At 31.3% G+C, this 15189-nt stretch overlaps 2 protein-coding genes across 2 annotated transcripts; one reads left to right on the top strand and one right to left on the bottom strand.

The window, feature by feature from the left end:
- Window positions 1–763: 763 nt before the first annotated feature.
- PGO_050830 (clustered-asparagine-rich protein) lies at window positions 764–2249 on the bottom strand (the record flags this gene model as incomplete). The annotated part of the gene is made up of 3 exons (XM_028686461.1): window positions 764–1123; window positions 1407–1862; window positions 2190–2249. 3 exons carry the CDS (start codon window positions 2247–2249, stop codon window positions 764–766), a joined length of 876 nt encoding a protein of 291 aa, XP_028542262.1.
- A 5673-nt stretch (window positions 2250–7922) lies between these two features.
- PGO_050820 (histone acetyltransferase GCN5) lies at window positions 7923–13506 on the top strand (the record flags this gene model as incomplete). Its single annotated transcript, XM_028686460.1, has 4 exons — window positions 7923–11717; window positions 11953–12367; window positions 12669–13183; window positions 13345–13506. 4 exons carry the CDS (start codon window positions 7923–7925, stop codon window positions 13504–13506), a joined length of 4887 nt encoding a protein of 1628 aa, XP_028542261.1.
- Window positions 13507–15189: the final 1683 nt, after the last annotated feature.

Genomic DNA, 15189 nt, shown 5'->3' with positions numbered 1-15189 from the left:
TTTAGGAGAAAAAAAAAAAAAAAAAAAAAAAAAAGGATTTTCTCTCAATGATTATGTATGTATGTATATATATATATATGTATATATTATATGTGCATATGTACACAACTTATGGAGGGGAAAAAATCCATTAGATAAATTCCTCGTAATTATGCTACAATAGTCGCAAAAACCTTTTTTTTTTTTTTTTTTTTTTTTTAAAAAAAAACAAATGTCACTAAATTATCATTAATTCGTGAAAAGATTTAAAAAAAAAAAAGAAAAGAAACATTTTTATGTCATACGTTATAAGGTGATATAATACACATTGGTATATACAAAAATGAGAATTATCATACTGATAAAAAATCAAAGATGTTTGAAAAAGAAAAAGGAAAAATCTAAGAAAACCAACGGATGGGAAATAGGAAAAAAAAAAAAAAAAAAAAAAAAAAAAAACCTTAGGTTATCGTAAAAAAATATATTGAGCAAGATAGAAATGGGGAAGCATTTAAAAGAAATGATAAAAAAAAAAAAGACGTAAATTTGGTTTAACCTGTAAAACATTTTGTGATTTAAAAAAAAAATAAATAAATAAATAAACACACACATGGCGCATACATATAAATATATATATGCATATGGATTATCTACAAGTGAGAATAATATAATCATATACACATGGAAAACCCATGCACAGGTATACACATGAGCACATCAGTACCATGGTGTGTAGAATGTGATGCAAATACAAATTAATTCCACTGTAGACGATAGAAAACGTCTACCTACTCAAGGAATACGTGTTATTATATCTCATCTGATTGGAAGAATCCACATTTCCATATACCACAGGCGGCATATATGGCTGATGATGATTCCCCATAATTGGTTGTTGCACCGTGTAAGGTTGTCCAGGAGTAAATTGGGGTTGCACCGGTGCATTTAATTGTACATACTGTTCTTCCCCTTTTTTTAACTGTACTTTTAAATGTTTTCCTGAAACATGAAATCCATGCATTCCTTTAATTGCATTTAAAGCTGATTCTGAGTTGTTAAAACTCACAAATCCATATCCCTTATTTCTTCCATTTGAATCCCTTTGAATTCGTGCGCTAACTACATATCCGAAATGCTGGAAATGCTGAGAAGTGATATGAATGGAAATATAATAATTTTTATAAATATACACACAACAAAGCGGGTGGTAATTGTTAATGATTTTTCAATGTTAATTTTCTTATATGCATTTATTCTCGTAATCATTTTTATGATAATCTCTCTGTAGCTCTCTCTATATCGTTCTTATCTATAGCTTTATCTCTCCTCCCTCTGCAAGCACTTTCCTTAAATGAAATTATATTATGCATTGCTACTTTTCCAAACTAATGCACACACAATACATGCAAAAACATACGTAATAGTACCTGATACAACTCCAAATCAGTCCAATGTGAAGGTAAATGAAAAACAAAAACATTCGCACCCGGGGGTCCAAATGAAGCGACAGTATTTGGTTTCCCTACAAAATTTGTTGCAGGAATGATGGTTTCTTTTGGTTTTTCCCATTGGGAATGACCCGTTAAGGTATTGTAATAATATGGATGTCCATCAGATGTTACATGTTTCTGCCATATGTTTTTATTAGTTGTTGTTGGTGTTTCATTGGTCGTATTATGTTTGTAGCTAGCGAATCTTACATCTAATGGTCTCTGGCTATTTGGAAATATACATTTATAATCTAGAGCCTCGATAGCTTTATATGCTTCAGACCTCTGTTCATATGTTATGAATGCCCATCCTCTAGGGCTTTGAGCCGTAGCTGGCACATAGTAAACTTGAGTTATCGTTCCATATTTAGAAGTCTCTGCTTTTAGTTCTTCCTGTGAGGTGAAAGTGCAGATGAGAGGTGAAAAGAAGTTTTTTTTTTTTTTTATTCTATTTTAAATGTATATTTTTTTTTTTTTTTTTTTTATTCTATTTTAAATGTATTTTTTTTTTTTTTTCTTTTTTTATTCTATTTTAAATGCGTTTTTTTTTTTTTTTTCTTGGGGGGGAGAGTGTGATAGGGGAACGGGGCTACACCCCATACCACACACTCATACAACTATAAATAAGTGTAAACAAATTGAATATATATATATATATATAATATATGTATACGGATATATACGAGTTTGTATAACTAGCTAAATGTGGAATAATTTTACCTCTGTAACGTCCTTCGGAATGCTTCCTATAAAAATTTTAGACGAATTGGCTGCGGACATTTTTTTCCTTTAAGATAAATATGAACTTTTTTTTTTCTTTTTTTTTTTTTTTTTTTTTACAATGAATATTATTATTATTTTTTTAAAAAAAAAAAAAAAAAAAAAAAAAACTAGTAGACACTTTATCTTTTTTTTTTGTTTTCAATTATATTGTATATCCTAATCGTTCCTTGTCCAATTGGATTTTCTTCAGTTTCGTTGAAATTCATGCAATGGTATTCATGCGTTTGGAAACGTGTGTTTGTTGTATCTTCGATTCAGGGAATCCCGGTTCAGGGTTAGAGGGGCTATAACTTCTGAACGTTTATAAGTAGGTATAACCAATTTTACTCTTACAATCCATATAGGAACTTCCTTGAAATTAGTTCGAAATTACGTTATATGTAGACATACACATACAGAACCTTTTCCGTTTTCCTTCGCAAGGGAAGAACACAAATTTTGGCAATATAAAAAAATTAAAAGAAAATAGAACGATTGCAAAACTGAGAGAATTTATTTACGAAATCTCAATTTTCTAGGATAACTTCAAAAATGTGTTTGCCTGTGTATGTGTGTCAGTTTACTGTGCACGTTATTCTCTCCTTCCTTCACACATATGCCCTTACACATATATATATATATGTATGTATGTGTGTAGAAGTAAGCATAACCTATATACAACGGTGTGCGTGGACTTATTTATACGGAAAACTGTTTTGCATATCTCCTAATCCTTTTTTTTTTTTTTTTTTTTTTTTTTTTATCTGCCTCTAGGTTTATGTATGATTACTTATTTCTATGGATTATACAAATTCTACAGATTCTACAAATTCCATAACTTCTACAAATTCCATAACTTCTACAAATTCTAAAACTTCTACAAATTCTATGGAATCTATGACAGACTTTCTTTTCTTTTTTTTAATTAGCATATATTCGTTTACCTTTGGGTTTTCCCACAAGGGGAAATGAACTAGCTCGTTTTTCACAGATTCTTAGGGTCGGGATGAGGGCAAATAAGGAGGTCTGAATTTTGCCATTCGTCAGGTCTCTCTATATTTTTTTTGTGCTAACAAACACGTCTCTTTTTCGAAACTCTATATTAACTGGAAATTTTTCTTTACTTTCTTTTTCATGCCTATTCCTTCACCCAAAGTAAAGAAATAGATTTCTTTGATTCGCGTTCAAAATTAAAAAAGATGAAGAAAAAAAAATATAGAAAAAAAAAGGCAAAAAAAAGGCAAAAAAAAGGCAAAAAAAAGGCAAAAAAAAGTAAAAAAAAAAGGTAAAAAACGAAACAAAAAAGAAAAAAAAAAAAAAAGAAGATAAAATAAGAAAAATAAGAAAAAGAAACTAATTGAATTTAATTTTAATTTAATTTTCTTGGTTTGCATATATAAACTGGTGCAGCGCCTTGTGTTAAAGAACAATAAAATAACATTCACGACAAATTATAAAATGCCTTTTTCAAAAAAAAAAAAAAAAAAAAAAAAATATAGCAAGAAGGTTAAAAGAAGATCGGAGATAAGGAAGCAAGAGACTAAGAAAATTAGAATGAACAAACAAACTAAAATAAGAAAAGTAATAGTAGTATGGATTATACAAAAAAAAAAAAAAAAAAAAAAAAAAAAAAAAAAAAAAAAAAAAAAAAAAAAAGGATAAAAAAAAAAAAAAAAAAAAAAAAAAAAAAAAAAAAAGGCTTGTATTAAAAAAAGGGGGGGGGTAGAAGAAAAAAAAAAAAAAAAAAAAAAAAAAAAGAATAGAATTGAAGAACCCCCCCCAAAAAATATATAAAAATAATTCAAGCAAAGATGCACTTTATACATTATATTTTTTTTTTTTTTTCTGCAATTATATGTCCTTTTAAATAAGTATGAATAAAATTTTTAACATTCAATGTTTTACAGAGCGGAATTAATTACACTACGCTTATACTTGATTACCAATGTGTTCGCATAAACATTTGCATATATGTATATATATATATATATATATATATATTTACACCCTTCTACGTATGCGAACGTTTCTGCTAACAAGTGGTACAGCCGGCATAAATGCAATAAGAGAAAACAAGTTCAGTCACTCTGCTTATTTTTTCATATATTCAAAATGTACACTTTTTTACAACCCCCCCCTTACTTCAATTGTATTTTGCTTGTTTTGCCTGTTTTGCTTGTTTTGCCTGTTTTACATGTTTTTCCTTATTGTACTTATTTTCTGTTTTTTTTTTTCTGGTTCTCTACTTAATTTTTAAAATATTCCCCCTTTTCACGTTTTCAAAACGTATTCGCATAATCATTTCAGCACAAAAAAAAGAATCACGTAAACATAAAAAATAGAAAGTAGAAAATAGAATAAAATATGCTTTTGTATGTTGATAGAGTGTAGAAATCATCTGTGGGGAATCTGAATGTACGATGCTGCTTTTTTTTTTTTTTTTTTTTTTTTTTTTTTTTTACGCCCATGTAGTGGAGAAGATATATGCACGCCGTTTGTGAGCCCATGTCGAAACAGACACCATCTTACAAAAAAATTTCATAACCAGCTTTGCAATTGTATAACATTTTAAGGATATCTTCTACTAGTTTTCCCCCTACGCACCCCGACCGACTACACCTTCAGACCAATCTGAAACGACATTATATAGTGTCACAAATTTATTACCTATAAATATATATATATATATATATATATATATATATATATATATAGAGAGAGAGAGAGAGAGAGAGAGAGAGAGAGAAAGAGAGAGAACTTTAGAATATGTAATGCAAAAGACAAAAAGAAAATAAATAAAAATCGGTCGTGTTGTCTTCATAGAAGTGTGTCCTATTATATATACACCATAAGTACTCTTTACACGTGTGCATGATTGTAACTTTTGTAGAATGGTGAATTGTAGAATGTCCTTCATTGAAGAATTGTTTAACAACGTAAACTGGGTACATGTAAATAAATGGACGACGCAGTTGTTGTAACGTGTAGCATAATTTACACCGTTATTCATTACTTCATTATTTATTTTGTGACATAAGTATCACAATTTGAACGCTCCTTAGAAAAACAATATTATTAAAGTGTTACGGGTTACTATTTCAGATGTATGAGGTGATAGGCACAGAGGCCTTATACCCATGTGTAGAATTTATAATAAACAAAATAAAAAGGGCGTAAAAACCTGAGGGGAATATATAAGATGCCAAATTTGAAGTGACTTTTTGAAATGGAGGTATTTTTATTGTTTGCACATATTGGCGTATACATACACATATAGAAATGCAAGCATATATATATATATATGTATACATGTTATATATGATCCCCTCTTGAACATTTACAACTAAGAAAAGGTGCATAAAAAAATTGTGCCTTCCGTCGGCGTAAGGACTTGCGAATTTTGCGTCCCATTTATATGAACAGTCATATTTTTTTAAAAAAAAAATGAGCACTATATTTTGCACACATTCCCCATTTCTTTTTCTTTTTTTTTTTTTATTTCTCACGCTATCTCGCTCTCTCTCTCTCACTCTCTATCTATCTCTACATATCTCTCTCTTTTGCAAACAAAATCATTGTTTAACTCGCTTTTCCTAATTGTAAACAATAGGTAAAGTAATGTGCCACATTTGGTAATAGTTCGACGATTACTGTTTCATGATATAGCACATCTCCTAAATGCAACCGTTCACAATCCGCATAAAAGCATGTTCACTTAGTGTATACGTAAAGCACATGTTAGGAACCAGTAAAACACGTAATCTGATGATTGTTCCACACACATTTTATAAAAAGGTGAGAGAAGGTTTTTTGTATTGCAGTCTCCACTCTGCATAAGTGTATTCTTAATTAAGCTTAATGGCACTTTTACTTAATTTCGTTAAAAAATTCAATCATCTAATCTCATTGGTGGAGTGCAACCCAGCACCAGTATCCATCGAAAAAAAAAAAAAAAAAAAAAAAAAACAGACAAGTAGAGACGAACCGAGACCAGATGAGAATACAACATAAATAAACGCACAAATGTGCAAGGTAGAAAAAGTACGTGGGTACCATAAGGAAAACGGAAAACGAAACAGGGCAAAGTTTTGCACGAAAAACGAAAACCCAATATGTGGGTAATGGAGAAAATATGTTCAATCTTTCTCTTTACAACTTGGAGGCACTGACGCTTATATCACATCTTTAACATTTTTGAAACGTGCCAATCGGGTATTCTATTTACAACATATCTTTTGAAGTGATCAGGTGGAGGATGGGAGAAACAAGATTGCAATGGAAAAAAAAAAAAAAAACTGACGATACTAATTCAGGTAGTTCTATATGTGTTATAACATATAAATAAGTGTACATATGTTTACGAACTAAGTGTGCTAGAAAAAATGAGCAAGTGTTTTTTTTACACGTGCTGCATATACCACTAAGTTGCCTTTGTTAAAAAATGAATGAGCGCATGAATGAATAGGAATAATAAATAGGCATAATAAATAAGTGTAAAAAGTACATTTAATAAAAATTTTAAACAAATATAAATTTTTAACAAATATAAATTTTTAACAAATATAAATTTTTAACAAATATAAATATTAAACAAATATAAATTTTTAACAAATATAAGTTTTAAACAAATAAAAATTTAAAACAAATATATATTCAAAATAAATAAAAATTCAGCATAAATTTAACGTTCGAAAAAGGTTTCAAAACAATTTTGAAACGAATAGGTTTATACAACATAACATTTGCTTGACCAAATCTCCACGCGCAAAAGGTATATATATATATATATATATATATATAAGTATTATATATATATATTATATATATGCTTATCTCCTCACTTATATTTTTAATGCATAAAAAGGTGCGTTTGTGTTTTTAACATACGCAGGTGAATGCTTAATTGGGGTTGGGGAGGGAGACGATAATTGAGAGAATATAAAAGGATGCAGCAAAAAAAGGAAAAAAAAAAAAAAAAAAAAACACTTGTTGTTTCATTATTCCGTTTCCTATTCGGTTGATACATTTTAGTTATATTATTGTGTATGTATAAAATGTATATATATAAATATATATATACCTCTGAATTTCGTGCATGTTCAATTTCATTTACATATCTAAAGAGGTACGAGGATCACAATTTTTTTTTTCTTTTTTTCCTCCCTATAGGTAATAATTACATGCTGAATTATTCTTTAAATAATTTTTTTTTTAAAAAGGGCCATAAAATGGTTGGTCGTTTCTTTTTTTACGAATTTTTTCGATTTTTTTCGAATTTTTTCGAATTTTTGCGATTTTTTTCGAATTTTTGCGAATTTTCACAAATTTTTGTGAACTTTTATTAAATACCTTTTTTTTTTTTTTTTTACCTTTTCCCCTCATTTTAATCACCATTCGTTCAACAGGAATAAGCTTCATTTGGGAGCTCCATTTCTCCTCTCGGGCACGGCCACATACATAGCATGTATATAAAAGCATATGCATATACGTACGTATAAGTACATGTACATACGTATAAATACGTGTACATACTTGTGCATACATATAATTACATGTACATATACGTATAATTTTTTTTTTGCTAATCTTGTGCATATAAATAAATGCATACCCCAGGGGTATGTGTTACATTTATTGCCCTGTTTTTTTCCTTTTAATGTGAAATAAATTTGAAGCCTAAAAATAGGGATTATGGAATATCTAATAAACACAGGAAATGAACAAATCTGGATTGATGCTCCTGCAAACGAGATTTTAAAAAATAAAAGAAATAATTATGAAGAACATTTATTTCAGCGTTATAACAAAATTCATTATAATCATAATGTTGTAAATTGTACAATTTTTTTAGAAAAATATAATTATGAATTTTTTTTTGATTATTTAGTTAAGGATGATAAGGAAGAATACGGCCCTAAGGTACAACACAAGGTTCCTATGGGAACTTCAAAGAGAAAGCGAATGTACAATGAGTCTTGTGCAGGTGTCATGCACAATCTGGAGGTGATAAATCCTCAAAAGAGTTATAATCCCGATGGGAATACTAGTTATGCTATCCTGATGAATTACAACAATGCAATGGAGAGGAAACAATTACATCGTGGTCGTATCATCCAAAAATTAAAAAAAAAATACACCATTTTGAATGTAACTCCAGGGAGTTCTTTATGTACCACTACATATCCGAATAAAAAGTTAAAGGCATGCTTGCTAAATTCAGATCATTTAACATGTTCCACAAATATAAATCCAAATGAAAACAATTTGAAATCAAATTTTTTTTTACATTCAAGCAAAGAAAATGAAGAAACTCATTTTCGAAAGGAAGTAGAAGATCCTACTAACAAAATGGTTTTATCTCCCATTCAGATTTTTTCAAGGGAAGTAGATCCTAATATTGTTTCCTCTGTTAACACGTCTGAGTGTTGTCCGCATGTAAGAAGGACTCCGTTGGTGGATTTTATGATGCATTGGAGAACGCACGGTAATTGTGCTGAATCGAAGGATGAAAAGGGTTGCAGTGGTGACAGCGGTGGTGGTAGTAGCAATGGTGGTAGTAGCAGTGGTGGTAATAACAGTGGTGGTAACAGCGGTGGTGGTAGTAGCAATGGTGGTAGTGGAGAAAACATGGCTAACAGTGGAGATGATGGAAATGGAAATCGTGAAAATGGAAGTGGTGGAAACGGCAGAAATGGAAAAAATGAGGATTTCGATGATGAGAATCAGAGGGATAATGAAGATAAGGAAGATGAAGAGGAAAGGAAAGAGGACAAGAATAAAAATAATGAAAATAACATGACAGAAGATTTTGGAAGCAGCATGAATAACATGTGCATGAGGACCAATGATACAGAAATGGATTGTGTCAGAAACGTGAACACAACCGTTAATCAAGATTTAGATATAGATGAGCGGAGTGGAGATCACGTGATGGATAACATGGAGAATAGTGAACATAACGAAATTTTAGATCAAAAAAAAGTAATAACAAATGACCAAGGAGAAATGCTAATAGATGGTATCTGTAGAAATAGCATTGGCGATAATAACCGTAATTGCAAGGGAGACGATGGATCTCTAAATTTTTCCCTACAGAATAAGATTCTAATGCAAAACATCGACAGTGGTAGTATAAACAACACAACGGCAAGTGCTGAAGGAACGATTTCCCAAAGTGGGAACCCATTGATAGGGAATAAGAATACAAATATGAATGATTTAAGCACTGTTATAGGAAACACCAATATGAGTTGTACTGACAATAAAGCTTTTATATCGAACACACAAATGATGTATATAAACAATCCCAATGATTCATATAACTCGTGGGGTAGTAACAAAGGATTGAAGTTGAACAAAACGAATGATGTGAATTGTACGAGTGAGAGTGGAAGAACGAAGAGAATAAATTTTAAAGAAATGAATGAAGATTTGTCTGGAGATACGCAAAAAAAAGATAAAGGAAAAACTGAAATAGTGGAAAATTCATTAAAAAATGAAGATATTAATTGTCTAAGCAATGGTATTAATATGAACAGCAACAATATGAATATATATCATCCACATGGAATGAATAACGTGAATCCATTTTTAAATAGTAACATGAATCGAATGAACAATTTTAATTTCATGAAAGGCATTAATAACCAATACAACACCATGAACATGCAATCGATCATGAATGTCGGTGCAAATTCCTACAATTTCCACATGGCTCCTCCTCAGCCTTATCTCAATATGAATATGATTAATTCTGTTGGCATCATGGGTGGAACTGTTACTAATGGACCTAGTGCCGGGGGTTCCTTTATGTCGAATGGTCCCATGGGTGAGATGCACGCAGGGATGATGAGCGGTATGGCAAGCGGTATGACAAGCGGTATGGCAAGCGGTATGACAAGCGGTATGGCTAGCGGTATGGCTAGCGGCATGGCAAGCGGTATGCCAAGCGGTATGGCTAGCGGCATGGTAAATGGCGTGGATAACGGCTTCTCTAACAACTTCACAAACGATTTCTCAAACAACTTGGACAATGGAAGGGGTAGCTCCCATGTGAGTAACCTTTTTATGACAGACCAGAGTAGGGGATCAGGTGGAACGCACGCACTCGGATTGAAGAACGCAAAAAGTGTTAACCCAAATGAGTGTGAAAATGGTAAAAAAATGGGTACCAACAACAACAACGGCTCCAGCAGCAACAGCAACAACAATAACAATAACAACAATTATTCGAACAACTGTTCGAGCAACTGTTCGAAGAACAGCAGAAATGCAAACAAAATGAATAGTAATAATGAGAATGGGAAAAATGGAATAAAAAATTTAAAAATGGAAGATATAAATTTTAACGAAAATATAAATTTGAAAAATATTGATGGCCTTGATTTAAGCATAAATTTTGTAAATGGAAAATACTGTTCCAAATTACAATCTAATGAAAAAATTTACAACATTGTTCATTACATTGTTAAAAATTCCTTAGTTGATTATCTGCTTGATTTCTACAATAACGACAGTTTCATATATAGAGAAAAATCTGATTACTCAGCTGATAACAGCAGCACAGAAAATAACAATGTCAAGAGCGCTCACATTGAAGCCGCTGGTAATTCTGCAGTTGATAGTACCACGATAGAGACTAAAGGCCTTGATCAACTGAAGGGTAGAAGCTCTTCTGATGGGCAGAGTCAAGAAATGGAAAATGTTATGAATGTAAGGGATGGAGATGGGGGTGATAATGTGGGTGGAAATGGTGAAGTGAGTGGAAGTGGTAATGTGAATCGAGATGGTGATGAAAATGAAGAAACGAAGGAAAAGCAAGTACACGAGCAAGGAAAAGAAGAAAATAACGAGAACACCATTGAATCAGATGCCAAGAAAGGCTATTATGTTGATCCAGATGATTCAGCAAAAGGACAAATAGAACCGCAAGATGAACATGTGGATGGCACACAGGAGAAGAAGGAAGAAAACAAGGAGGAAAAGGAGGAAGAAAACAAGGAGGAAAAGGAGAAAGAAAACAAGGAGGAAAAGGAGGAAGAAAACAAGGAGGAGAAAAAGGACGATATTTTGATTAGTAAAAGTGGAGAAAATGATATGGATGAAAGTAACAAATCTATCTTGATAGAAATAACGAAAAGCATATGTTCAATAATAAATCTACAACAACTTGCTCCTGTTAGTACCAGGTTAAGTAACCCTAATTTAATATACGATCCAAATTATGAAATTATTTATGGCAAATGGAAAAATTTTTTGCGGAAAGAACAATCTAGTGGTAAAGTAATCAGCATGTGTTTTTCGAGGGATTTTTTGTACACAATTTTGTTGTGTAATTATGTCACCATAATTGAAGACTTAAAAAAAACTGCGGTAAAAAAAAAATTAAAATATTTCTTTCTTCATCTTTGCTTGGAATCTGGTCTTGCCATCAATATCTCCTTGATGTTGTTCATCAATGCCACGAAGCAGAGTAACAAGCTTCAGGTAAGGAGAATCATGAAATGCAGAACCTTTTCTTTTTGCACTGCAATAATATTCACCTTGCCTTTGTGTATGTCGGGCATTGTACACACGTTTCAGTTTCTAGTATACTTCACAACACATGAGATTCGTGTATATGATTCGTGCATATGATTCGTGCATATGATTCGTGCATATGATTCACTCATATAACGTTATGTCACCCTTACTCGCTCCCCCCCCCCTGAACCCCACACAGTCGCTTCTACCATCGGAAACAGGATTGGGATACCTACACAGAGACGCAGGAGGAGCCAAGGAAGAAAACATGGGAATAATAACCTTCGAGTGCATAACAAATGATAGAGAACCGGATCACATGATTAAACTGATAACGCTAAAAAATATTTTTTCAAGACAACTACCAAAGATGCCACGAGAGTATATAGTCAGACTTGTATTTGATAGAAATCATTACACATTTTGTTTATTAAAAAAAAATACAGTAATTGGAGGAGTATGTTTTAGACCCTATTTTGAACAAAGATTTGCAGAAATAGCATTTTTAGCTGTTACATCAACCGAACAGGTTAAGGGATATGGAACAAGACTCATGAACCATTTGAAAGAACATGTTAAAAAATTCGGTATCGAATACTTCTTAACATATGCAGGTATGTATGCTTTATCATGATTATTTTATGTTTTTCAACCATTGAAAAGAACCACATCTGGTTCGAAAAACACAGTGCATGATGTGGGCCTTCTCACGCTACGGGTTCAACGTGTGCGACGCGACGTCTTGTCAGTGATTCCATCTATATTTGCATCTCACAAAATAGGTCTTCCATCAGATCTTCCATTAGATCTTCCAATGGGTTTCCGAATAAGTTTACCAATTGATCTTCAAATATGTCTTCTAACACACCTTATGACACAAACACACACACCCTTCCTCCTCCTCCCCACGCGTAGACAATTTCGCCATCGGTTACTTCAGAAAACAAGGATTTTCACAAAAAATTTCAATGCCAAAGGAACGATGGTTTGGGTACATCAAGGACTACGATGGAGGAACCTTAATGGAATGCTACATATTTCCTAACATAAATTATTTAAGACTTTCAGAAATGTTATATGAACAGAAGAAGACGGTTAAAAAGGCAATTCATTTTATTAAACCACAAGTAATTTATAAGGGATTAAATTATTTTGTAGAAAATAAAGGAATGAATAATGTCATACACCCTAGTAATATTCCAGGGTTGTTAGAAGTTGGATGGAAAAAGGAGGTTAAAGAAATTTCAAAAAAAATTCATAATAAGGAAGTACAATTAAAGGATCAAATTTTAAGTGTTCTAGACTTTTTAGAAAAGCAGCAATCAGCTTGGCCTTTTCTTAAACCTGTTAGTTTATCCGAGGCCCCGGATTATTACGACATTATAAAAGAACCAACTGACATATTGACAATGAGGAGAAAGGCTAGACATGTACGTTACTTGACTCCCTTCCCACATGACTTGACGCATTGCATATCTGTTTAATGAGCTGACGATTGGCGTTCCGCGTGCGAAGTATAAATGTATATATATACAAATATACATATATTTATGTACATGTATTTTTTTTTTTTTTTTTTTTTTCACATCAGGGTGAATACAAAACGAAGGAAGATTTCGGAATCGAACTCAAGAGGATGTTTGACAATTGTCGATTGTATAACGCACCAACAACCATATACTTCAAGTATGCTAATGAGCTACAGGCTCTTATATGGCCCAAGTATGAATGCATAAGTGATGGGGGAAGATAAAATTCTTATACACAAATAATTTTTAATAAAAAAAAAGTAATAAAATATATATGTGGCTAAAGGGGGGGAGAAGAACAGGTTGTAATAAGCATTTGTACAAGAGTGAAAATCATAGATTTGGTTAAACGCAAGAGATGAGATCTGCGTGTTTACGTTTCGCTAGTCGGGTGCTTAAGGATGAGATAGAGTGGTACCTAATTAATCCAAGATCATAACAACTAGGGGTTCCTTGGTTACCCTGTGCAAGTTGCATATATATATATATATATATATATATATTTGTATAGATGAATGAATATATACATGCCTCCACATCCCCATATTTATACAGATTTACTTAAGTATATATTTACGCTGAGAAGGACGGTGGTGTTCCTTCCGCTACACATGTTACACTTTTCATTTATATCACATTTATCTAGCCTATCACGTTTATTATTCTTTTTTTTTTTTTTTTTTTTTTTTTTTTATATTTCCTTTTTAATACACCCACCTGCTTCTGACTCATTATTTAACTCTAAGTTACTCGTACATATATTGGAGCTGATGTTCGTCCCAATGTATCACGTCTTTTTTTTTTTTTTCTTTTTTTTTTTCATTTACTGATGTTTCGTTTTTCCATGTTGTATATACTGAAGACATTCCGCAATCATGACAGCCTTTTTTTTTTTTTTTTTTTTTTTTTTTTTTTTTTTTTTTTTTTTTTTTTTTTTTTTTTTTTTTTTTTTATTTTTTTTTTTTTTTTTTTAAAATTTTTTTAAAAAAAGCGGAAAAAAAAAAAAAAAAAAAAAAAAAAAAAAAAAAAAAATATGTTTACATTTTTTATTTTACCTCAATTTTTAACACAAAAAAAAAAAAAAAAAAAAACTAAAGTTAGCATTCAAAATGTTTCAAAACGGATTTGTAGTCAAACATAAAAGACTTGTATATTATATTTAATTTGCAACGCTATTTTCTTTTTTCTCTTCATTATTTTCTCCCCCCCTTATTTTAAGTGTCTTTTTTTCCTATAACAATACTTTTGGTAATAAAACCTTTCATTTGGACCCTTCAGAATGTTCGAACTTATTCTTCCAATGATTCCCAAAAATGGCTACTAATTGTACAAGCCCCAGTGCACGAACTCATAATTCCTTTGCGTGCATGTTTTTGACAACTCTTTAAAGTAAATTGTTAAGGAAGATTGGAGAACTGTAATTTGGGTATGCATGCTGTGGAACTGTGTGCATGTACTTTTACATGTGCAAGAATACAAGTTATCTTGAGATAACTGACACTCTTTGCTTATTCATAAAAATCTATAAAAAAAAAAAAAAATTGTTATGAGAGAACGTGGGGGATTAAATTTACATTTCGAGGGGGCATATATTTATATGCCACCACCACCACCCCAAAAAATATTCCAAGAAAGATTATTACATAATCGTTAAAAAGGAAAAAATAATTAAAAATAATTAAGAAAAAAAAAAAAAAAGATAAAGAAAGGGGAAATAAAATCAAACAAAAATCAGTAGACGAAAAAAGAATAACTTGACTTGTTGACTGGAAAAAATACAAGTGCCATAATTTGGAACCAACATATTTGGAGAAGTGAGAGGTAGTGTTTTCACGTAGAATCTGTAATTATGAGAAAGACTTACAAGAACATATGGAAATTAATTACACAGTTTTTTGCATGCCATC

Source organism: Plasmodium gonderi, assembly GCF_002157705.1.
Source record: "Plasmodium gonderi DNA, contig: Chr05, whole genome shotgun sequence".
Taxonomy (NCBI): Eukaryota; Apicomplexa; class Aconoidasida; order Haemosporida; family Plasmodiidae; genus Plasmodium; species Plasmodium gonderi.
The sequence above is the reverse complement of the archived record's forward strand: the minus strand, read 5'-3'. Positions and strand labels throughout refer to the sequence as shown.